Source organism: Syzygium oleosum, unplaced genomic scaffold (genome assembly GCF_021117445.2).
Source record: "Syzygium oleosum isolate NSW1041296 unplaced genomic scaffold, Sole_v2.1 Sole_v2.03, whole genome shotgun sequence".
Lineage (NCBI taxonomy): Eukaryota > Viridiplantae > Streptophyta > Magnoliopsida > Myrtales > Myrtaceae > Syzygium > Syzygium oleosum.
The window spans coordinates 9,328,045-9,353,573 of record NW_026607487.1 but is presented as its reverse complement, the minus strand read 5'-3'; the positions used below and the strand labels follow the sequence as shown (position 1 = coordinate 9,353,573).

Genomic DNA, 25,529 nt, shown 5'->3' with positions numbered 1-25,529 from the left:
AAGAAGGCAATCTATGACCATCTGTGGGATAGTCCAAACAACACCAGCTTTCAGCGAGAGTCGTAATAAGTTTCTAAAGCCAACTATCGGTGTCTGAGAGTGAGACGGACGGATTGCACACTCCTTTACAAAAAAAAAAATCATAAGGTTTCTTTGCCGAAGATTCTCATTGTTTAAAAGTTCCCTAATATGCTGTCCAAATCGACTGTTGATGTCAGAAAGCCCCATCCAAATATAAGGTAAAATTTTGCTCCTGGAGGTTCTCTAAGTGGTCTTGCTACTTCACGTTGATCATTCTGTACGCATTCAATTAAATTGTGAATTGTTAATTCCTCATCATACTTTCCTATTGGTCATAAATTTTTTATTTTCTTGTCTTACTTCATTTTGGTATACATCATGCATTTTACATAAATTTTACTTCCTCGTACTAAAATCTATTTCTTCTTGATTAGAAAAGCTTCCACAGTTTACTTTTATAACTCGAAGTTTATTCCACAATAGTACATGGTTTGCAATTTATGCTCAGATTGATTGTGCACCACTAGCGCCATTATAGAAAAACTGGGTGATTGCAAGAAAAGGATGCCTTCCGAAGCATCAGAGGAAAGATTCTGATTAGCTTTAAACGATTACATATGATGATTGCTTTCTTTTGGCATGCTAAGGTCATCGATGGAAGTTATTGATATATCTCTACAGTCCTTTTCGTAAGGATGACCTTTTTACTGGTACCACTTCTAAAATGGTTGGACTTGGCACTTTCGTACACATTGAAAGCCATATCCAGAATTTTGTAGTAGTATTATTGGGAATTTGTGCAACGTAAATGTTACTCGATTTGAAAAAAGAATTACAGTAAAGCAGTTGAGGGTACCAAACATGGGTGCACTGCGGGAGCTATGGTATATGCAGGTGTTTCTTGTAACCAATGATATCCAGGTACGAGCAAATTCTTCCAGGTTTTTTTTATCACTCACAAGTACTTTTTACAGTTCTTGAATCCAAGACATGTGCATCGTGATGTAAAACTAGTAAAAGACAAGCCCTGACATCCTCTACATTTCAGTCAGGTATATGCTTATAATGCACTTTCAGGGTATACAAAGTTTAGCGAGACCCACCATAGTATAAATAGATGGACTAATCCATTAGATGAACGCTAGAAAGCTAGAGAAGGCATGTGTTTACAAAATAGCAAATGCAAAAGCAACAATCTCACGGTCTCATCTTTGCAATAACCAGTAACCATATGAAGGAGGAGGACGAATGAAGATTAAGACTTGAGAAAAATCCATGTCGTGGGATTTCTCTCTGCACAATTTACAGTTTCGCATCGTAAGCAAAGTATGCATAATGGGACATCAAATATGTCACTCGTCAGAAGAAAAAAGAAATTCCTATAGAGCAAAAAGTTCAGAAGTTCTTCAACAGTGATAATGACAGCATCGACCAAATATGAACCAGGAGCAACTTCGTATTCACGCTTCCAATCATTAAAAGAAAAATAAAATCATCGGAGCAGGCTTGGCTGAAGTTTAAAAGAAGAACAAGGAACCTAACTACACACTTGATATTTTCCTCTAAGAGCACAGAGCACAGCATTTTCCCGCGAAAAATAGTTCGCCGTGAAATGACTCCGATTAACCGAACCAAATTACTTCAGCGCACAAAGGAGACTTCAAAAGTTGCATGATTCGAAATCAGGACAAGCGGGGGAGAAGATATGGAAAAAAATAGGAAAGAGTACGAACACATACATATTCTAGAAACATTGGGGTCTTCATCTTGAATCTCGTCCGCAGCTCTCAGAATTTCATCTATGACCCTGTTATTCGCGAGCGAAGACGGTACGAATCCGGCAATCCCGGTGATGGGACGCCCAAGGGCATCGAACCCCGTCCTCTCCCTCCTCAGGGCAGCCCTCACGAGCCTCTCCCAAAGATGCTCGACGCGAGACATCTTCTACCCTACACACAGAAAAGCAACACACACGAGTGAACCCCAGCTCCACCATCCACAGCAGACCACGAATTCCGCAAGCAAAACCTAACTAGACAGAGCATCCAAGCGCAACGCCCCCGCGAGCATTAGCATTTCCAGACAGAAACAAGCAACACCCCATCCGCTAACACACCGAAGAAACCTCACAAAAGAATCCCGACAACCGCACCGCAGCCGGCGAACGGCAAATTCCGAACTAGACCGGAGCGGAATTCACCAGCTCGCGCCGAAAACCGGAAGATCTGAATCCGCGGTCAGTTCCGGTCGCTCCGGAACGGAGAGGCGGTTCGGGAGAAGACGCCGGATGCGGAGGGACGGAAACGGAAGCGGCGGCGGCGGCGAGAGCGCTCACCAGATCCCGCGCTGACTCGGGCCAAAGCAAGGTCTTCCGCTTTTCTCCTCCTCTTCTTCTTCTTCAGCAGCTTCGAAGTCGAAGGAGGTGGTGGTGGTGGTGGCGGTAGCGTGGTATTTTTGGGAGGGGTTTTGAAAAAGGAAATGGGGGCACGCGACCGCGATCCGGAATGGAGGTGGTTGACCGGCGATTGCCGGTCGGGCACGGCGCGTGGGGGCTTAGTTTTTCAATTCACGCGGAGAAGGAACCTCTTTTTTCCTCACGACGAATCGGGGGGGGGAGGGGGGGCGGGGGGGGAGGTTCTTCTTTCCTCGCGACGAATGGCGGGCTGCCGCGTGGCCGCGTGGAGAGTCTCCTTTCTTTTGAAAGCACTCCGGGAAATCGCCGCTTTTGTTTTGGAAGACTCAGGAGAGAAGGCAATTTCTTTATTAGCAAGATCTCGGCGATACGTGTTTGGATGTACTTTGTAAGAATAAATTTCAGTTTTTCCGAAACGCTGATTATCGACGTTGCCAGAACGGTCGAGCTTGTTATATTTTCGTAATTAGCTACTTGCTATAGTACGACTCCTTGGGTGCACTTAGGTAACAAATTTCAAACAAAATTCATCGAGAATGATATTTAGCACGATCAGGTTGATTTGTAAATTCGATATATTGGCCCATATAATCGCGACTCGACCGTTCGCCTGATTGCAGGACGATCATTGTCCCTAATCGCTTCAATCTCACCCCCTTGGCCCGTTAAAACTTCAGCCATGGTTTGATCTCGGCTCAATCGTTGGCTTGGTTGTGGAACGATCGTTGCCCCAATTATGGCTTTAATCTCGCCAAACTTACTATGTGTTGAACACGAGCTGCTTGTTTGAGGATCGACGGACGCACGAAGAGACTAGTGTTGGGTATAAAACCCTTATCGTACATTACATTTTCTTGATCATTTGGAACTCGAGGAGTAAACCGAGTTGCTGAAAACTCCACGGCAGATTATGTCCTCTCTCAAGCACTTCTTCCAACTTACGCAGATGCAGGAGAGTCTTACGCACAAAAAAGGATTACATGCATCGATTACATAAGAAAAGTAACGTGACCGGCCATTCATATTAATAGCATAACTCCTCTTGAAATCAATGTCGAATTTGATACTAGCGATGGGACTCCTCTTTCGAATCTTACATTCTATTGATAGATAGTTTGTTGCAATTCTTTGAATTCTTCGTTGCATCAAGGAGTACGTTATTTTATGGCCTTCATTTTTCTACTCAATCTATATTGGAGTTGACAACTTGTTTCGATGTTGACTGACAACTCAGCTTGTCGCTTTTGATACGGGAGCATTTGGCTCTATCGATCAGTTCTCGAGTTAAACTCATGTTTTGTTGATTGAACCAACCCACTCACTATTTATGCAAGCTAAAGCCAAATTCTGCTACAATTTAATTACGTGAGTTCAAGGGTGAAGTTGTCGATTACGCAACATAATTGTAGATCTACAAGGCTTGCTGTCAATTTTGAGACTCTCAATCGATGACTGCCTAACGACCGGAGGCTATTTTCATCGATTTCCTTCACTGTTTGTTCAGCTTCAAAGGTATGTTCAGCTTCCAAAACCGGTGCACGAATTCAGAGGGTCTTACCAAGTTTCCATGCGTATGATTTTAGTTATATGCATTCAAGAGTCTTTTCTTTTGTTTAGTAACATCTCACATTCTGCTATTTCAACGAAATGATTTTTTTCTGTCTAAACAATTTCAGTATTTGAAGGCGTTTGATAAACCTGTCCAAAATTTTTATTCCTAGAGTAGAAAAGAAAGAAAATGCGTTTGGTAACTACACAAAATTTCGTTCCCAAATAATATTTTAATAATATTTTAAATTGTTTAATTTTTTTTTTCTTTTTATCCATTTTCTTCTTGCCATGGCCATCGGCCGGCCCCCAAGGCCGCGAGGAGTCACGGCCCGCCCGCCGCGAGGAGGCGAGGTCGCCTCGCCGCCTGGCGGAGGCAGGGCTGACCTCGCCGCTGGCGAGGCAACGCCGCCTAGCCCAGATCTGCGGAGCTGACCTCGCCGATCCGCGAGGCCGAGCCTCGCCTCTCGGCGAGGCGACCGTCGTCCGACGCGATCGCGGCGAGGCTCGGCCTCGCTTGATCTGGGCAAGGCCGCTCGCCCGGCGGCGAGGTCCGGCCTCGCCACTCGCCGCGAGGCGACCTCGCCTCCGCCGGCGGCCGTGACGCCCGCTCGGCCTGGGCCGTGGTCGGTCGCCGGGCCGGTCAGCGGCGGCCGGCCACCAGGGAAGAACAACACCACAAAATAAGAAAAGAAAAAAAAAAAAAGAAGAAAAAACTGATTCTCAAAATTGTTCCGAGAAACAAGAAGCAACTTTTTTTACTTCTTGTTTCTCTTCCAAAACTCGTTTCTCGGCACAAATTTTTGCAAAAATGTGCCCAGAACAAAAAGTTTACCAAACGCATTGCTCGTTCAAACTATTTCGAACAAAAGAACGAAATTTTCACTATTTGAGACGTTACCAAACGGGCCCTTAGTAGGACCTCCATAAATAAAGATGTAATCTCATTTGTAAATGAGACTAAACTTTTTTTTTTTGTCGATCATGCTCTAAATCTCAACTAACTCTCAGACTTTTGCCCTGCTTCTTGCAGGACGTAGGAGTCGAAATCCACATCTGAAACTACACGTCCCCCTCAGATTTTCGTTTGTGTGAATGAATTTCTATCCACATTCTCTTTATTCGTGGAAGGTCAATTCTTCTTTGTTTGTGAGTCAATAAGCCTTTTATCCTTGATTGATGGATTTTCCTTAATGTCTTGGTGTTGACCTTCTCCTATCCTAAAGTCTTTTATCCTTAGCAGGTGGTTCGTCCTTTAAGCTTTGGTGGTGAATTTCGTCAACCCCGATCTTTATCGCTGGCTGGTAGCACGCTTTAAGGCCTTGGTTGTGATCATAATCTATCCCGCATTTTCATTTATCCATTGACAATCATCCCTTTGCACTTTAGATCTATCCGTACTTCATTCGACATCACTCAAAACATCATTCGCCCATTCTGCAATCGCATCAAATTGGTATCAAGACTCAAGGTTTAACTCGTTTTGAGAGATATCTTTCCGTTATCCATTCCATACTCCCATTCAAAACAAAAACAAAACAAAAAGTGGACAATCAAGTTCTAAGATATTTAATTTTGGAGCAAGCATATAATAAAAGGCGCGATCGTGCCTTAACATATCTCCAACGAAAAATGGAGAGAGTCCTCTCTCTCCTAAAGAAATGACCAAAGGGCGACTAGAGATTTTCGGCCAAGCCTTCAACTAAATGTATGTCCTTCTGCAAGAGTACTATTTTAACCAGATTGAGAGTACTTCCCGAGGAGAATGAAATGGAAAGCCCCCAAGTTCATTAAAGAGCTCCAAAAAGAATTAAATGGTCAAAATAACACGTGCATTAACTGCCACAGCTATGGGCATCTACAAGTGAATTGTCCTTATCAGAGGTTATCACCATTCAAGAAATTGAGAAGAATGACTTGAAAATTCGAGAGGCTCATCAAAGATCCTTACCATGTAGAGTTAGCACCCAGTACCCAAGGAGCGAGACAAGATCGTAGATCAAATTGAAAAACGAGAGATTTTGGTCAACCAAATGCCATCAAGCTACTATGGATATTATGGATGGTGAATCTCCAAATAAATCTGTTGAGGCAAGTGTTCAAGTTTTAGATGGAGAGGAAACGATTATAATGGCTAGAGACCCCACTCTCATTTGCTATTCAGCAAAGCATTCTCTCTCAAAGTGTTAATCAATTGTCAAAGTATGTCTGATATATTTTTCAGCTTTTGAGCGAGCCTTAGATATATTTATTTGTACGAAGCTAATGTATTATCTAGTTCGTTGAAGAGGTTGTCTTGGAGTTCGATGCAGAAGATCTGGCTCTATCCATCAGCTTTCAAGTTCAACTCATGTTTTGTCGATTGGACCAACTCTTTCGCTTTTCATGCAAGCTAAAGTGAATTTCTACTGCAGTGCAATTTAATTATGTAGGTTCAAGGATAAAGTTGCCGATTATGCGACATAGTTGTTGATCTATAAGATTTTTTGTCGATTTCGAGACTCTCAATCGACTATATGATGTTTGAAAGAACATGCGAGTTCGGCTCACATGCATGTAGAGCAGTTGAGAAAGAAGCATCATCTAATTGGTTGATTTAGTGCCTGTTTGGTAACCGGCCAAACAATGCATGATTCTATTATTTTGTTCCCGGGAACAAAAAAAGAATAAAAATCAGTTTGGTAAATTTTTTGTTTCCGGAAACAAATTTACTCCCAGAAATAGTTTTGGAACAGAATCAATAATAAAAAAAAAGTTGATTATTGATTTTGGGAACAAGAATCAGAAACGGAAAAGAAATTTTTTCTTCTTCTTTCCTGGGCGGTGACCAGTGAGGGCGAGGGCTGGACCCTCACGGGACCCTCGCCTAAGCCGTGAGCTGCCCTTGCTGGCCCTGGCCTGTGGCCAATCGCCGACCATGGACCAAGGAAGGAAAAGAAGAAAAAAAGAAAAGAAAAAAAAGGAAAAAAAAGAGAAAGAAATATTACAAAATTCAAAATATTATTAATAAAAAGAAATTTTGTGCTGTTACCAAACTCACTTCTGTTCTTTTTCTATTTCAGGAATAAAAATTTTGGGCAGTTTTCAAGGCTGCGAATGATAACCATTCTGTTTCTCGATTTTTCTATTTTTCTGTTCCCGATAACAGATTTGGAACAGAAATCCGTTTGGTAACGCAATTTCATTTTTCTATTTATGGAACAAATTTTGATTTCAGAAATAAGTTTGGAAAAGAAATGAGAAGTACGAATTTTCTACTTTTTTCTATTTTTGGAACAAAAATGAGAAATAAAAATTATTCTCATCGCTCGCCCTCGCTACTAGCCGGTCGCCCACCCGCCGCCCGCCTACCGTCCGTTGCCTCCCGCCATTCGTTGGCCGCTGTGGGCCACCTCTCGCCGCCACCCTCCTCCCACCACCGCCCATCTCCCGCCGCCGCTCACCTGCCGTTTGCCACCTCCCGCCGTCTGTTGGCTGCTGTGGGCCACTGCTTGCCTCCTGTCGCTAGCTGCCTATTGTTGCCCGACATAGGTCGCCTCTCCGCATTGGCCGCGCTGCCGTCCACTCGTTGGTCACCCGAGAGAGATAAATTTTATGCCGTTATCAAATAAATTTTTTGTTTCAGGAACAGAAATTTTGTGTCATTATCAAACGCGTATTTTTACTCAGAAACTCATCCATGAAATAGAAACAGAAATCTATTTCTGGCCAGAAATTGATTTCTAAAACAGAATGGTTATCATTCGCGCCCTTATAAATTGTTTTTAGGAATGGAATAAATTTTTTTTATTTCTGAGTAGAAATTGTTTCGGGGAACATAATGGTTATCAAACGTACCCTTAATGCCCAGGTGTACTTGATCAAGTCAAGGGTTTTGCTATGTATTATGTGGTAATTAATCATATAGTAGACCAAAAGTTTTAATTATAATATTCACCCAAAAAAAAAGAAAAAAAAACGAGAAAAATTTCACACCTGGGCGAAAATGCTGAGGCGCTCTCTCTCGCCCCCACCAGTCCATCAAGTCCATCAGTCCCTTGCTCCGATTCAGATCAAACCCCGTGCCGGAAAACTCGCGAGCGGCGTACGGTCGCCGGAAGATCGAGCTGCGCCGGACCACGGACGGCGAACTCCATGGCCGAAGCCGCGCAGGGTTCTCTATCTTCACCTGGCGTCCGCTGGAGGAATCGCCTCGAGTCGTTTCTCTCGTTCTTTCCGCGTTTCCGACTTTGAATCCCGGGCTCTTGATTTGCAGGCGGGCGAGGAAGGATTCGGGAGAAAAGGAACCGTTCTTATAGCTCCTCGGTCCGAACGCTCGGCAAAAACCTAGCTCGATTCGTGCCGGGAATCGTTTGACCTCGGTGGGCTCCCCGAGCAAATGCCGGACGTCTATCTTCCAGGTAAGGGATGCGAACGAAAACTGCTCCCTCGATGGGAAGCCTTACTAATTGATAGGCACGTGTTGGAAACCTGTTTAGGATGTCATCTTTCCATGCGGGCTTGGTTTACGATGTAGCATGATGTCTTTACCTTAGCGATGACTTTGGTTGATTGGTGTGCCGAGGCCGCAGTTACCAATATCTGTTGATTGTTTGAATGTTGAGGGTGATATACTGTAATTTCATGCTTCGTATTGTAAGAGATGGCATTGACATTTTCTTATCCTGGCTTTTCTAGTTACAGACATCTGTAATTCGGCATTGTTACTAATTCTTTTTGGTTAGATAAGGAATGTACTTAACTCATGAAGCGCCTGGAGGTGCCCATGTAGGATCATTTACCAGAAAAAAGAGTGCACGAATTATTGGACATCAATCACATTTGGTTTGGATTCAGCTTGATAATTAATCCTAAGAACCAAGAGAGTGATACTTGACAAGGAAGATGCTGACAAGTAGTGTCAGGGCACTCCTTAAGCCAAAACAGATGTATATAGAAAATATAAAATGATGATCATTGTACCTTGCTATATATAAAACTACAACTCTTCACTTTTTTTGTGATGTACTGACAACACAAGGTTCATATACTAGGAATGATTAAACAAAAGTGCAGTAAGGCCATTGGCACCCAATGATGAGATCCTATCATCCTATTGAAAATATTTCCTCTCCTCTCAACAAATGAGCTTTTCCATTTCTCTCCCTCCACACTAGCCACATTGTTGCAAGAGGAATCGTAGGCTTAGTAGCTCGGAATGATGGTCTTTTTCCTATTATTTTACAAGAATAGCTACCTAATCAAGCTGTAAGCTCCTTCAGCATGGTTCTTGCTTCTTTGGCAATTCTCGTTTGAAGTCCCAAAACAGAGAAGACCATATGGTGGTACCATGAACGGTGGAGTAAGAAGTGGCTTATGTACTTTTCCCTTTCTTTGCAAAGGTAACACCTGTTTTTCAAGAATTTCTTCCTCAAGGTACTTGTTCAAAAGTCTCCGGAGGAGGGAAAAGATTTTGCTTGAGACCAAGAATTCCAGATCATCTTCCCAGGTTTATTTGCCCTTCCTCTTCCCAAGGTGTAACTAACAGCTAAAAGGGTCTTACACAGGATAGCCCATTCGTAGTTTCTTACCCACTTTCTCTGTAATAGATTTGTTCCTATTCTCGTCTTCTCAAAGGGGACAAGGCATTTTACTAAGCATTTTCATCTCTTGTACACATATTTTGTGATTTATTGGTGTTTTTGAGAAGCAAGTATATTGAAGAGCACTGGGGGGGTGCGTCTGATATGTAACCTAAAAGTTAGAGAAGATTGGGAAAAAAAAAGTTCAAAAAAAGACCAAGTGTCTAAGGAGTTACCACCAGAATGCCAACTAGCTTCATGTGACTATTCTCATTTTTTATAGCTCTCCATTTCTTTCCTTTCAAATAATAATTCGAAAAATTGGGAGTGAGGACTATAAGACAAAAACTTTTCTGATCGTGACAACGGTTCAACCCTAACCAAGGTGAGAGTTCCTCTGAATAGACTCTGCTATAGCCCAACAAATGTGCAAGTCACATATGAGAAAAGTGTCGAAAGTATTTAAACATTATAAGACGCTCCTCCTAGACGGTTAAAATTGGAAGATTAACATGAGCTTGTGTGGCCACAAGTTGTTGAATTGAACATGAATTGAAAAGAATAAGCATCCATTACGGGCAAAAGATGTTCAGATACACATATATAGACAAGGTGCATAAAACTGTCCACGTATCCCACCATGCATACTTTAGCGTGACAACATTATGCTAGGCTTATTGTTTCCTGTAGAGTTTTTTCTAAGACTTGTGTTTTGTTTGGGAGATAGGAGCAGGGAGGAAACATGGGGTGGGAGAAGAAAATTTAAAATTTCCCTCCAATTCACCCTCACATAAAATTCAAGACTTCCAAACTTTTCCTCTCATTTTAACCCCCTCCCCTCTCTCCCAAAAAAAAAGCCTTCAATGACGGCGGCCACTCAAAGCACCATATGCACTTCGCTACTTCAGCTTTCCCATTTGTACTCTATGGATTGTATCTTTGTCAATGTTTCTATCCGTCTGTGAAATAGATCCAAGATATTGGATATGTTCACTCTTTGGTAATAGTTGATCTTTGATTCTCACCATTGTGTTATACGGACATCTACTTTTGCGGTCCCCATGTTACATGTACTCTATGGCAGTCCGACTTAAATTGAAACCGTTCAATAGAGAAGATTATTACACAAAAGGAGGGGAAAAGAATCAATTGGGCCAATGCCTGCCCATGTTTGCCATATTTTCTTGTTGACTTATGTGCATGCGCTACACGTGCTAGAGTTTTATGCACCTTCTTTTTTTGTTTCTTCATGCATGTTTGCCCGGGGCCCAATGTTTGCCATATTTTCTCATTGACGTATGTGCATGCACTACAAGTGCTAGAATATTATGCATCTTCTTTAGATGTTTATTGTTCTTGTTTGCCAATAATAGATGTTTTATCTTTCCAATTAATGGTTGCTATATAACCTCTCTCATCCATTTAATACACTGGTTGCACACAAGCTTATGTTAATCTTTTAGTGTCAACTGTTAGAACGGGAGTGTCGTGTGATGTTTAAATATTTGGAACACTAATCCCATGCGTGGGCTGGCATTTTTATGCCCCTTTCATGGAATTGTTTAGGCATATTGACGTGCCTGCGATTAAAGCATATGTTCTGTTGCTTGTGTTTGATATCATATTGATGTCTATGGTTTCTTGGCCAACTTACCTTGGCCTTAAACGGGTAAATGGAGTCTGTTTTACCAATCAGCATTTCGGGTTCCACATAATATACGTTATTTGTTTATTTATTTAAGGGGTGGCAAGATTGTACTTGAATTAGCCAGGATATCCTCCTCTTTCTAACAACTGCATATTATTGAATTTGTTTGTCGACTAGTGGTGTAAATGTAATGCCACGAATGCAGAAATGTAATGAATACACTAAAGTTCCGTTGACCTTTGCCAGCTGAAAACATCCGTAGTTATGGTAATGCTCATCTTAAACTCAGTAAAGCATTAATTACCAACACAATCTCCTACAGTGTTTCTATGGGTTCACATTGATTTCTCCACACCCATGACACGGCTATTTAAGACTGTGTCTTTCAGTAGTTCTGTGCAATGTGTGTCCTAGTGGCTTAGAGAGGTAGCTCACAATTTCTCCTCTCTAAAAATTTCCAAAACTTCTTGAGATTCACGGGAGCGTTCTTTCAACAATGGAGGCACAAGCTAATAGTCCTGGAGTACTAAGGGTTGGGAATCGGCTTCCCAATATACCTGACCCAACGCAGAGAGCCTTCAAGTTCCCAAATCACATCCAGACCAGATACAGCCAAAACTGCTTCAGTTTGCCACAGCACTCGCTTTATAATCGTGTTGCTTTTGGATCTTCCTTATCACCAGATGTTGAACCAAATACTCTTATTCAGGCAAACAATCAGGTTTATGCCTCTAGTTTGATCTCTGATTCTTTTAGAGTATTTGAGCCATGTTTCTCCATGGTTGACATATCTGGTCTTGTTAGCCTACTAGGAGACATGACGAACCTGCAATCTTGTTTTGAGCCATTTAATGCTTTAATGTATCGGATGAACCGTCACCCCTATGGTGTCAGAAATGGTCAAACTCCATTTTTGGACAACGCTGGCCCTCACTGTGCTTTGGTAATTGGGCGATTCCGTGTTGGGATCTTGCCATCTTCGCTATATGCTCCTGAATTCATCCCAATGAGGTCTCAGCAGGTTCCACCGGATGCCGAAGTTGCCACTCAGGCTCTCGGATTCCATGGTACTGCTGGGTTTATGCCAAACAATTCCTGGCTGAGGAACTCACAAGAGGATTTGCTAATGAGGAGTGGCAGCGCGGCCCAATCTAGTTTCCCCCGCAATTATGTGTGTACTCTGTGTAACAGGTCTTTTCCTAGTGGTTATGCCTTGGGAGGCCATATGAGCGGCCATGCAAGGAAAAGAAAACTCGAGGCACTCCTCAATGCCACAGAGAACCTTGAGCCAGGCGCTGGTGGGTCGTCTCTTGAAGCTACTACAGGCTGGGGGTTTGAACATGCTTCTGTTGTCAAAATGGAACCAGCTTGATGACTCTTGAGGATGGAAAATGAACCAAGTAGTAATCTGTGGAAACGGCAAGGAAAACTATCTTGTCGGTTTTAGGGTCATTTTCCTTTGCTTTAGTAGTTTTGATTATTGTCGTAATCTCTGGTCTTTTAGTCAAAGTTGGAGATTTTATCTTCTCCTTGGTCTTTAATGAGTCCTAGTTTGAGCATCATGACTCTACTCTACAGTTGTCATTCGATGTAATAGTCGGGTTATGTTTAGTCTGTCGTGAGTCTTAGTATGGGCCTGTTTGGTTCAACTTTGAAAATGCTGCTTGGGGGAATGCAAATACCTTTGGGTGAAAGCCAATTGGGGAAATGCAAGTAGTGTTTGGTAAAAATATTTTGTAAAGCTACTTTGGCCAAAATATAGTATTTGGTGAATTTTTTTTGCAAATGGACTTTGGGAATAAAAAAACCTAACTTATTACCCTTCGCCAAGATCTGGCGCCGGCCGGCCGTCGGCGAGCCAGATCTGGCGCAGGCGGCCGTCGCCTGAGGTCAGGCAACCGCCGGCGGGCCAGATCTGGGGCCGGCGGCCGCCGCCGAGCCGGCGCGCCCGAGGCCGGGCGACCTCGCCCAGGCGGGACCCTGGTCGCGGACCCAAGCGGCCGCCCGAGTCGCGCGACCCTGGCCTGGCCCTTTGAGTCGCGCGACCCAGCGGCCGGCGCCTGGGTCACGCGACCGCCCGGGTTGCACGATCACCCGGGTCGAGCGACCCTAGCGACGGCTAGCCGCCCCGGGCGGTCGCCCGACCCCAGGCGACCTCGCCGGCCGCCCTCGCCGGCCACCCTCGCCGAAGAAGAACAGCAGCTTCAAACCCTAACTTAAAAAAAAAGAAAAAAAAGTGAACAGTAGCATTCGTGGAATGCTAGCATTTGGCCAATGCTAGGCCAAATGCTGAACCAAACACTCTAGCATTTTGGGAAGGGGCTTTCGAGGCTCAAAGCCCTTCCCAAAGCTGAACCAAACACCCCCTATGTGCGCTATGACTCTGGTCTCCAGTAATCATTTGCTGCAAGTCATGTTATGTTCCGCAAAGAAGTTTTATTTCTGACGTGGGTATATTTGCATCTTGAGTAAACTGCAGTTTTCTGTCCTATTACAGTTTCATTTAAGTACTTATGTTGTTTATGACAAACCCAAAAGCTTGTTTCTCCTTTGGGAATTCTATATATCATCATCGTAATTATTTCTTTCTAATTACGAATGCGAATGGATGGAGTCATGCTGTCCTAAAAATGTCGATTGAAAAGAACAGCTCGCTCTATCTGGGCTCGGCGACTTATGTAGCTACATCGTTGAGGAATATTGTTAGTAATTTGAAAATTGAAAGAGTATATACTTCACGTATGTATAAATGGCAGGAACTGGGAGGAGACCATATTATCTCGATGTATTTGTTAGATAGACTTGTTTCATAATTGAAATGCGGAACTCAGCAAATTAAAGTGAGGAAATCAGAGTGACTGCACTGTCAGCTCCAATAGTGTCATGGCAAGGTTGTCAATTGCTGGCATCAGGGAGTAAAAAATGTAATCTTTGTGGTATTAACTGCATTTCTAGCCTCGAGCGAAAAGTTAGACAGAAGACAGAGAGAGGGGCGACGAAATTAGTCTAAAAAACTTGTATATCTTTCTGAAATGGCACGGTAGCTTAGTTACGTGAAATGCAGGGATTGGTGTTCTTTCCTTATTACTTTTAAGCAAAGTTCCTGGAGGTTCTGAATTGGCTGCAGTGGCTAACGAATGGATTTGAGAGCTAATCTCTGCCCTTATCGGGGTGCGGTGCAGTGCAGCGCGATATTCGAATCCTCTTTGAAAGGTAAGAACATAACACGGTCATCTATCACTACCAGTGTATGGTAGATTTGAACTGTATAGCTCTGCTTGTTCCTGAGGTGGAACTTTCAAGCAAATAGACATATTCTTAATGAGCTCGGGCCTCCCTTCTATCTTCCGAATGGAAACGTATTGCTGACAAGCAGTCGTGATCACCCAACGTGCAGGATAGGACCTAGAAATTGCAAATCCATGTCCTTTGGCCATTCGAATAGAAAGACTCTTTCACGTGCGTTTGTCCTGTGAATTGCCCTGCCCCGTGGATTATGTCATAGCCCAGGCGTGTCATAATAATGCAAACCGGCGGAAGGTCCAATGGACTTGCTAGAGGGTAATCGAGCTTGTAAATTAAGGAATACCCAAGCAAAAAGAGATGGGATGAGCTACGGAGTGAATTTTCCATGAAGAGCCAAACCACACATTTAACACACTAAGGGTGCGAATGGTAACCATTCTGCTCCAGAATTTGATTTTTGGAATTCTTGCCAGAAATTAATTTCTGGAGGAGAAATCTGTTTGGTAAAACATGACTAATTCTGCTCCAGAAATTGATTTCTGGAACAGAAATCTATTTTGATTTGTTGATTTTTTTTGCACCTAAAAAAATTTAAATTTTACTCAAAGTGGGTGGCCACATGTATTATAAGCCATTCTGTAAAGTTTTGAAATTTTTGATTTTTTTTAATTTTTTTGGGCACCTAAAAAAATTAAAATTTCACTCAAAGTGGGTAGCCACAGGTATTCTAAGCCATTTTGTGAAGTTTTGAATTTTTTTATTTTTTTATTTTTTTGGGCACCTCAAAAAATTTAAATTTTACTCAAAGTGGGTGGCTACAGATATTATAAACCATTCTGTGAAGTTTTGAAATTTTTTATTATTTTTTATTATTTTTTTGGGCACCTCAAAAAATTTAAATTTCACTCAAAGTAGGTGGCTACAGATATTATAAGCCATTCTGTGAAGTTTTGAAATTTTTTATTTATTTTTTTGGGCACCTCAAAAAATTTAAATTTCACTCAAAGTGGGTGGCCACGGGTATTTTAAGTCATTTTGTGAAGTTTTGAAAATTTTTATTTTATTATTATTTTTCTTTTTTTTGGGCACCTCAAAAAATTTAAATTTCACTCAAAGTAGGTGGCCACAGGTATTCTAAGCTATTCTGTGAAATTTTGAAATTTTTGATTTTTTGATTTTTTTCGGGCACCTTAAAAAATTTAAATTTCACTCAAAGTGGATGGCCACAGGTATTCTAAGCCATTTTGTAAAATTTTGAAATTTTTGATTTTTTATTTTTTTAAATTTTTTATTTCTTGTAAAAAATGAAATTTGGGCTAGAATGCATTCTGGAAGAGAGAAGCTACAAAAAGTAGCTTCTCTTTTTTGGGCCAAAACTGATTCTGAAAGCAAAAATTCATTCTAGAGCAAAAAAAAGGAATGAAGTTTTACCAAACGCGTTTTTATTTCAAAATGCAAAAATTGCTCCAGAATGCAGTCCAAAATTATTTTAACAAACGCATTTTTATTCCGGAATGCATTCTGGAGTAGAATTTCTGCTCCAGAATGGATTCCATGCGTGCTCTGAGCTGCCCATTACAAAGCCCACTATCAGATTCTAATTAAACCAAAAGACTTAAACAAGCTATCATCACAGAAAAGTGAGAGCTTGTTATAACATTACACGCTGAAGCTACTACATATTTGCTTTCCTTCTAAACCACCCTTGTCAAGAAGCAAACGAGTCTCTCAAAACTTGTTCTTGTACCAAAAGATGCCCTTGCTCTCGCTGCCTTCATCCGGCTCCACGTACAGGCACTCCCTCGCCTCCCTCCACATCGCCCTGTGCACCGGCGTGCCGTCGAACTGGTAATACTCCCCCAGGATCGGCTTGATCGCCTCCGTCGCCTCCATCGCGTGGTAGTGAGGCATCGTGGAGAAGAGGTGGTGGGCCACGTGCGTGTCGGTGATGTTGTGGAACACCTTGTTGAGCACCCCGTAGTCCCTGTCCACCGTCACCAGCGCCCCCCTCAGCCAGTCCCACTCCGACGAGTCGTAGTGCGGCAGGGTCGGGTGGGTGTGCTGCAGGTACGTGATCATCACGAGGAACGCGTTGACGACGAGCAGCGGGACGCCGTACGTGCAGGCGAGCCACGCCAGGCCCTTCGCCTCCGCGACGCGGTAGAGCCCGTAAGTCGCCGCCATGATCCCCGCGTCGGAGACGTATATCTGGAGCCTCTCCCGGTCGGAGTAGATGGGGCCGAAGGGGTCGTAGTGGCACGCGAAGCGATCGTAGGGCCGGCCCGACACGTTGAAGGCCAGGTACAAGGGCCAGCCGAGGGTGAGCGAGACGGTGAGGGTGAGGAGCCTGCCCGGCGGGTTGTTCAGGTACTTCGAGAACCACGGCATCCTGGACTTGGGCTTGGGGACGAACACCTCGTCGCGCTCGAGCGAGCCCGTGTTGGAGTGGTGGCGGCGGTGGCTGTACTTCCACGAGAAGTAGGGGACCAGCAGCGCCGAGTGGAGGACGAGGCCGACGGCGTCGTCGACCCACTGGTAGTCGCTGAAGGCGTGGTGGCCGCACTCGTGGGCGATGACCCAGACGCCGGTGAGGACGCAGCCCTGGCAGGCCCAGTAGACCGGCCAGGCGACGCAGGCGAGCGGGGACGGGAGGAGGTGGAGGTAGGAGGTGGCGACGCGGTAGAGGACGAAGGCCACGGCGAGGTCGGAGACGACGTAGGAGAAGGAGCGGGGAAGGGAGCGCTTGAAGCAGTGGGGCGGGATCGCCTTCTTGATCTCTCCGAGGGTGAACGGAGGCTTCGCATGGGGCACCCTTCGGAGGGGCTCCCCCTTCTTGTGGCCTCCGTCGTCGATCTTGCTCGGCACGGACATTCTGCCGCCGGCCCCCATTGTTGCACACTACCTCAAGCTAGGGATCCCCTCCTTGCCCTGAAAGGAACAACCCCACAACTCAGATAACGCAAGATCAGCCTCAACCCACCCTCATTTACATCCTCATATATGAGAGAGAGAGAGAGAGAGAGGCCAAAGAAGGGACAGGGGTTCACAGACTTTTGTTCACGCAGTGTTATGTGAGGCTTGAGTTGGCATATGGTCCTTCAGCGAGCTAGAAGACAAGGATCGATTTGGTCAGTAAATTAAAGGCCACATTGCAGATACTGCTGACCAATAGAGAGAGCCCCCTTTCTTTAAATGGGAAAATCTTTGGGTTAGATTCCACCAAACGAAGCAAGCAATTCACATGACACGCTGGTGGGGTATCTTAAATGGCAAAGAATCGTACAGATATTGTTGCCCGGGGAGGAATTGAGCAAAACCACTTCCTCCACCAAATCGACGCACAGATCAAATCAAATAACCAAAGCCGTGTGCGCCAGCCTAAACGCCAGGTGTCGCACGTGTGCACATTGTCTCGCTCAAAAAAAGGGCAAAAGACAACGCGTAAGCCTCAGCAAAACGGCAGTAGCGGCGACTCAGAAGAATTCACAGAACTCACAGAGACGTAATGGATCGTTAAGTACGAGCCATTCATTCACTCCTGGGTCGCTAATGAAATCGATTAGTCTAACAAAGCAAAGGCACCGCAATACATGACAAGAGTTAAGATTTCCCGGGTCCAGCAGAAAATAGCCGCAGAGCCCTGAGATCTGCAACGTGAGGCCCGACGTACGCTGGTCGATGGCTACTTCTTCTTGTCCTGATCGCTGGACGGACGCGGGAGTGCATGTGAGAGCTCGTAAATGCGAATCGGTGCTGATGCTGACCTCTTCCCTTGCTTCTTTGCCCACGTTCACTTTATACGTACAATGGCAAAACATGGAAAGAAACAAATGCTTTCCAAAGGTCGGGCCTATTGAGGAAACTGAAGTCAAAATTGTCGGAAGATCATTAGGACTTTTAAGTCACCAAAGTACGACGAGAAAGGTTTAGATTGAAGTTTTAAAAAGCCAAGGATTTGAGGTATTTGGGGTTGAAGTGCTAGAGATTTAATCACTTTGGAATTTCAATTTTGCCCCTCATCTAGTGTTTTGGAGGCTTATGGTTGACGTAGTGATGTGTGTATATATATTAGGCTTTTCACGGAATTTATTGGTGAAGTTTTGATGTTGAAATCTCAAATGAGTTCGCTCTACAATAAAAGGGAGGTGAGGAACTTGATTTAAAGACTGGTTATTGTATTGCAGTGTTTAGAAACGTGCATTTGCTAACCCACAGTGTTGCAAGTGTAATAAACGTGCATTTGATAATGCATGTTTTGAAGATGCAATACCAAATTTCAGCCACTTTCGAAACAGTTGGAGTAGGCGCAAGATATTTGCTAAATACTTCAGCTTCCGTTTGTTTTGCATAAAATGAATGATTTAGAAAATATTTTCCTAAAAATGATCGCCCATATCGCTTGAAATAATTAGTCATCGAATCGCTTGAAATAATTAGTTAATAAAAAATATTTTTATTATCAACAATAATATGTATCTAGACATTATCGTGAACGATGAAAATATTTTTTTTCCCGTTCATTCATATTTACAAGCGATTATTTTTAAGGAAAAAATAATTTCTAAATCATTCATTATTCGCAAAACAAACGCTGCCCCTGGATTTTCTCGCTTCATTTATGCGTTTGATCATACGAAATCAAGAAGCGTGCAAAAATTGATGGACATAGAAAAGTCAAAAGAAGAAACACGAAATTTCATCGGCACGATCCACCCACCAAATGTCCCCATCAATCTCCCTCGATCGATACCAAACTCCACCTCGGACGTCACGATCGTGCCCATGGATGAAGGGCTCCGTGACTTGTCCTCTTCCACGAAGAGGCTCAAATCAAGATGGCGACTTCAACCGTTCTGGAAATTAGATTTTCTGGTCAATGTCGATTTCAGAAATTCCACAAATCCCCCGCTCGTTTAAATAATGAAGAACGTAATTCAAAGATCACATGTGAATACACGATAGAAAAGTGAATATGACCGATTCGGAAAATAACAATATCAATAATAATAATAATAATAATAATAAGGTGTGTTTTGAACCGGAAGATCATTCGCGCCTTCAAGGCGCTTCGCATGCCGCCCGGTGAAAACGGCAGACTTCGCCGAAGCGAACCGTCAAGCAGAAAAGGGCAAAAAAAAAAAAAAGGGAAACGGAAGCTGGCGACGTAGTCGAACGCCGTTACGAAGCGCAGTAAGCAATCCGCATGCAACTCGTAACGTACGTAACGGAGAACCAAGACACCGAACGATTTCGCGCGAATCCATTACGGACGAAGCTTCTTCTTCGACGATTCGAGAGAAAAATCCAAATCTATACGGAAGAGGTCGCGTGCAATCGTGCGCGTCCACACGGGAAAAAAAGAAGAAGCAAATGGCGCGTTCCAGAGGAGGAGGAAGGATCTAGAATCGCGGAGATTCGTCCGGTAGATTCGAGGAGGGAAGAAATCGATCGGAGGGAGATGCGATCGGCGTTCGGAGAGAGAGGGATCGGGATCGGGGATCGTCTGTATCTGCGCATGCAACCGATAGAGATGGATCGAATAGGGAAAGAAGGAACGAACCTCGGTCTCCCTGATCAGCGAAGAAACGCCCTCCCTCTCTCTCTCTCTCTCTCTCTCTCTCCAGAAAGCGCTTCTTCTTCACCGCCAATCTCTCTCTCTCTCTCTCTCTCTATCTTCGAGTGTTGTTCGCTTTCTCCGAGCTCTCTTTTGGTGCGTCAATGGCGCCTGGAGCTGCCTCTCCCCCCGCAGAGCCGCACCCGTATTTATGCAGCGTCGTCGCTTCGTCCTTGGACTTAAAAAAAAAAATTAAATTTAATATTAATATTAATCAGTATAATAAATAAATAAATAAAAAGAGGAAGACACGGACGCATTGTCAGCTGCTCTCGGACCGCGAAAATATCTTCTCCGTCCCCCCCCGACACGTGGCGACGAATCACTGGCGCTCCGGACGCGCAGTCCCCCGCCGTGGATCCCTTCCGTCTCTTTCTTGAAATTCAAGGCAAAAAAAAAAAAAAGAAAGAAATATTCCGAGCGGCCGTGTATTCGTCCCTCTCGACCCGCAAATTTGATAATCCTCGACATCATTTCAAAGGAAATGCGCGTCGTGATGATCGATGGTGCATGCGCGAGACTTTCCACGTTTGGTAAAATTAAATTTTCCGAACTATTTCTTCTTCTTTTTTTTTTTTATAAAAAACGCACTCCGGTATTAAAAAAAATGAATAATATTATGGATCCTAAATTCGCATGCTAAATAAATTTACTAAACGGGTCTTTCTATTGCGTTCACGGGAGCGTTCCCCGTGATACCGGCCATGTGTAGTATATTTATTTTTCATAATTTATTTTTTTAAGGATCAACAAAATGCTGTAGATGGAAGGGAATCCAATCATAATGGAATATATAATTGCACTAAACTTAGGATAACGAGAAGGTGTCTTCTTTTCTTAATTACGCAACTTTGATGTGGGCATCTCGACGGACCACAAAGCCTAATAGACTTTACCCACTTGCATTGTTAGGTACCACATTTCTCATGGATTTTGCTAAAGTTGTAAAGTTCAAATTTTAGTAGGTAATTTTCACGGAAATGGAAGATGCCTATCCATCTATCATCGATAGATCGCTATTTTATGATATCCCGTTTTCGTTTTCGATGATCTTGTTCCCCTTCTTTTGGGAGGTATTAGGTCGTGTTGTTGGCCAACTCGCCGCAATCTAACATGCGAAAGCCGGCAGTGCACATTAAAAACGCATCGTCTACGTTCGAGATCGGAAGCTCGAGAGAAATTCTTTCCAACGCATCCCGGCTTCCAAATGATTATACGTGGCCGAAATTAAGATTGAAGATTCTGGGATTATCACGGTGAAAATGATCGATTGTATGCGTTATTACCTTAGTTGTTGATTGATAAAACGTTAGTAACGAGGAAAATAGCATCAAAGCATAATTAGCGGCGTATGCCATTGAAGGGAATGAGTCGAGTTTTGCATGTGGATATCCGTGTTGGATATCCTTACAAGAGTTGTGAAAATTACGGCCTCTTATGACCTTGACACAAACAAGCCTGACATGACCTAGATACATACAAACACGGGAAAATTACCAAAAAAGTCCTAAACCTATTGTAATTGTGCCAATTCAGTTCTAAATCTTTTTTTTTTGCCAATTCAGTTCTAAACCTTTTGCAATTGTACCAATTCAATCCATTCGGCCACTTTTGGCCGACCGGCGTCCACGTCAGCACCAGCTGTCTAAAAGTGGCCAGATTGACTGAATCGACACAATTGCAAAAGGTTTATTACTGAATTGGCAAAAAAAAAGGTTTATGACTGAATTGGCACAATTGCAATAGGTTTAGGATTTTTTTGGTAATTTTCCCTACAAACACGTACGTACAAACTCATCGAGTTTGATTAGAAATCTCGAGATTCCCTCTCTCGAATCGTCAAGAAAGTTGGCAAACAAATTACAACAGTATTATCTCAAGCTCACTCTCCTTGAGATGCTATGGTGCCTACCTGGGTGCAGCACGCATGGTCCAGTTTTCCGGGCAACGAAAACGACCTAAAAAATAATGGGTTTTCGAAGGCAGTGTTGGAAAATATTATCAAATAAAACATAATTAATATTAAGAAAAATCTCAAATTAGCACACACGTGATAAATTTACTACAAACAAATATTTGGATCATCAAAAACATTAAACTAGTACATCCGCGATAAATTTACTCAAAATTAATTTTTTATCCATAAAAAATCCAAAACTTGTATATTTGTGACAAATTTACCGTCCGTTTGATTAATATCACGAAAAATCACAAACTGGTACTCCGATGACAAATGGAGGGTAAAACCTCAAACTGGTACACCCATCAACTGCCACATGTCATCCAACTCAATAATTCGACGGTAAAATTCAACGGAAACTAACAGATGGTAAATTTGTCACAAGTGTATCAGATTGGGGTTTCCGATGATCAAAAAATTAATTTTAGGTAAACTTGTCACAGGTGTACCAGTTTAAGATTTTTTGTGGGATTAAATCGAGAATTTTTTTTTTTATTTCATGAAAATAACACAATCGAAACGTATTTTCGAAATCATAATTCACACGGAAATTCCAAGAAAAATAGTTAATGATTTTCGGCGACAATTGTGACGGGATCACCAACCGCTCGGCAGAGATTCGCGGCGTACGTGGAGATCGGACGAGGTCGGAAGGACAACACGTGAGCCTCACCTGGCACCCCTCGGTTTTCGCGGTGGCGATCCTTTGGAATGTTATTATTTTGATATTCTCTGCTCCTGCTCCTCTTCCCCCCCCGAGGCCGGCCGTGCGAAAACAGCGGTCGCTCGTTGTCCATTTTTCTGCGTTTTTAGTCCGTATTGTTGTCATGTTGCTCTGTTCTGTTCCAACTTTGCATCTTTGAGGGAGATATTCCTCTCAATAGATTCGCTTTTTTTTTATTTTTATAAATTATTGTTTGCGTTGTTGGTTCGCTAGCGGGGCAGTAAAATTAATAGGCTATCTTGGGATTTTTCGCCATGTAAATAAGATTATATTTGTAATCAAAGTTATTGTTTTTTGCGACTAAGTAAAGCGACGTATCGCGGTTGGTTGAGAGGGTGCTTCCTTGGTCGCTTTAATTGGGTTGAAATGTTTGTTCTGCGGCACTTGACAATTGGTCCTGTATTTTGTACGGCCCTGCTTTGCCTATTAGATTAAGTTTTGGGTCTTTTGTATTAACAGCCTAGGCTGTCCTAGGATTTTTCGCCTCGGGAAAAAGATTGTATTCGTAATCAAAGTCGTTGTTTTGCATGACTAAGTGAAAAGATGTATTACGATTGGTTGGTTGGGTGCTTCCTTGGTCGCCTTAATTGGGTTGAAATGTTTGTTCTACAACACTTGACAATTGATCCTGTATATTGTGTAGTCTCGTTCCACCTATCAAATTAAACTTTGGGTCTTTTGGATTAACAGGCTTTCTTAGGATTTTTTCGCCACGTGAATAAGATTATATTCGTAATCAAAGTCATTGTTTTTTATGACTAGGTGAAGCGATGTATCGTGGTTGGTTGGTTGGGTGCTTCCTTGGTCGCTTTAATTGGGTTGAAATGTTTATTCTACAACGCTTGACAATTGGTACTATATACTGTGTGGTCTTGCTCCGCTATCAAATTAAGCTTTGGGTCTTTTGGATTAACACGTTGTCCTAGGATTTTTCGCCACGTAAGAATATATTCATAATCAAAGTCATTGTCTTTTATGACCAAGTGAAGTGACGTATCGTGGTTGGTTGGGGGTGCTTCCTTGGTCGCTTTAATTGTGTTGAAATGTTTGTTCTACAATGCTTAACAACTGATCTTATATATTGTGTGGTCTCACTCCGCCTATCAGATTAAGCTTTGGGTCTTTGGAATTGTCGAATATAATATCAGAGCCAATGATATCCCTTTGACATATGTGCGTCCAGTAAACCTGTCACTAGATTTTTTTCTTTTTCTTTTCTTTCTTTTTTTCTTTTTTTCCTTCTTCCTCCACTAGTTGCCATGACCAGCGATTGGCCACAAGTGAGGGCAAGCCCCACTCAAGGCCAGCGCAGTTAGCCCTTACTTGTGGCCGGTTGCTGGCCATCCCCGAGGCCCGATGACTGGCGGAAGAATAAGGTAAAAAGAAAGAAAAGAAAAAATTCAAAAAAATTAGAAAAAAATTCAGAAAAATAGAAAAATGTAAATACTTGTCCACTTCAGCTCCGCTTATCACTGTGTCACGTAAGATAACCGACATTCATGTCTTCAATTATCGGTCAAAATTAGCCGGAAGGACTATATAGACAAATTGTAAAAATGTTTATGACTAAATTCGCCAAATTGAATGGTTTATAACTAAATTGATACCCATACAAAAAGTTTTGGACTTTTTTGGTAATTTTGCCCTGGCTTTCGGCATGGCCTCCAAAAAAGATGCAGGATTCATTATTTCCGTCAGTATTTTCATCCAACGCCGTTGTTCATCACGCGAAGAGTCAATATTGCGTGAGAAAGAATACTCCCGAAACCACCAAAGTTGACGCATTACCGAGAACGTTGGCAAAATTGCTCCATGCAAGACTGCATCTGTCATAAGTCTAGGTGAGAGGCTTTGGCATGAGTGCACTTTTCTCTTCTCCGTCTGGGTTAGGATATGAGACTGTTGAAATAGTTTCTTATCACAGCGAGGCACAACCTAGCCCACATGGCCGGCGAGGTCTCACCGACCAGAGGAAGAAGATAAGAAAAACAAAAGAAAGAGAAAGAAAAGACAAAAAGGAAAAATAAAATAAAAATTGAAAAAATATTAAATTTTTCAAAAAAATTTCCTCTTCAGCGCTGACTGCACCTCCATGTCAGCGACTTCCAACTAAAATTAGCTGGAAGCACTGAATTGGCATAAATGCAAAAGGTTTAAGACTCAATTGGCAAAATAAAAATGTTTAGGACTGAATTGATATAATTGCAATTTGTTTAAGACTTTTTTGATAGTTTTTCTTGTAAGGCCCAATAGAGACAGAGTCCTCCAAAACAAAAAGTCCCCGAAGTGTTGTGTGCTGTTGATCCTCCGACACCCTAATCAGTACAATTTGTGATGGAGTCAAAGAAGGATTTTTAACCAGTTTTGACATATTTTAATGCAATGTAAATCTAGTGACTCATACCTGACTTAACCCGTTCCTGACCTATCCCTGACCTATATTGCTAAAAAACTTACATATTTAATCAAATTTAGGAAAATTCATATCCAAATTGAGGTAAGAGCCTGGCATAAGTGAGTGCGATATTGAGTGAGGGTGAGAGAGAGTGAAGAGAGTTATAAAAATAGGTTGAATGTAAGTAAGTTGTGAATTCATTTAACACCCATATTATCTTGGATTTTACCATTCTAAACTTATTTACCGAATATAACTAACTCACATAACACTTTAGCCTATCAAATACAGGTTAAAAAACGGGCTTATGGCCAATTTTGACGAGTCTAACGTCTAAATTAAGTTTTTTCGTTGGACTTTGTGCTAATCCTTTGACATGTGTGCATCCACGATGTTAAA

The 25,529-nt window shown here is 42.7% G+C and overlaps 3 protein-coding genes across 10 annotated transcripts in view; 1 reads left to right on the top strand and 2 right to left on the bottom strand.

Moving 5' to 3' along the window:
* Window positions 1-2,574, bottom strand: part of LOC115679295 (callose synthase 9) — a 36,417-nt gene extending 33,843 nt beyond the window's left edge. The window contains exons 1-2 of one of the 5 annotated variants that reach the window (XM_056309055.1): window positions 2,138-2,574; window positions 1,761-1,970 (exon numbers count right to left, since the gene is read on the bottom strand). In XM_056309055.1, the coding sequence (XP_056165030.1) occupies window positions 1,761-1,962 (202 nt within the window). In that variant the 5' untranslated portion in view covers window positions 1,963-1,970; window positions 2,138-2,574. Of the gene's footprint in view, window positions 1-1,760; window positions 1,971-2,054; window positions 2,077-2,137 lie in introns of those variants that run through there. The other 4 variants (XM_030602899.2, XM_056309057.1, XM_056309054.1 and 1 more) reach the window with 4 other exon arrangements.
* Window positions 2,575-7,978: 5,404 nt separating this feature from the next.
* LOC115679235 (uncharacterized) lies at window positions 7,979-12,750 on the top strand. Of its 2 annotated transcripts, XM_056309748.1 has the most exons (3): window positions 7,979-8,135; window positions 8,238-8,382; window positions 11,664-12,750. In XM_056309748.1, exon 3 carries the CDS (start codon window positions 11,688-11,690, stop codon window positions 12,561-12,563), a length of 876 nt encoding a protein of 291 aa, XP_056165723.1. In that variant the 5' UTR covers window positions 7,979-8,135; window positions 8,238-8,382; window positions 11,664-11,687; the 3' UTR covers window positions 12,564-12,750. The 2 variants fall into 2 exon arrangements, with proteins under 2 accessions (XP_056165723.1, XP_056165724.1); XM_056309749.1 differs by having other exon boundaries at window positions 7,987-8,382.
* Window positions 12,751-16,006: 3,256 nt separating this feature from the next.
* LOC115679234 (delta(12)-acyl-lipid-desaturase-like) lies at window positions 16,007-20,156 on the bottom strand. 3 transcript variants are annotated; one of them, XM_030602840.2, is made up of 2 exons: window positions 19,998-20,156; window positions 16,007-17,365 (listed from the first exon to the last, which is right to left on the bottom strand). In XM_030602840.2, the coding sequence occupies exon 2, from the start codon at window positions 17,324-17,326 to the stop codon at window positions 16,166-16,168; it is 1,161 nt and encodes a 386-aa protein (XP_030458700.2). In that variant the 5' UTR covers window positions 17,327-17,365; window positions 19,998-20,156; the 3' UTR covers window positions 16,007-16,165. The 3 variants fall into 3 exon arrangements, with proteins under 3 accessions (XP_030458700.2, XP_056165941.1, XP_056165940.1); XM_056309966.1 differs by lacking the exon at window positions 19,998-20,156 and adding an exon at window positions 19,155-19,338; XM_056309965.1 differs by lacking the exon at window positions 19,998-20,156 and adding an exon at window positions 17,489-18,704.
* Window positions 20,157-25,529: the final 5,373 nt, after the last annotated feature.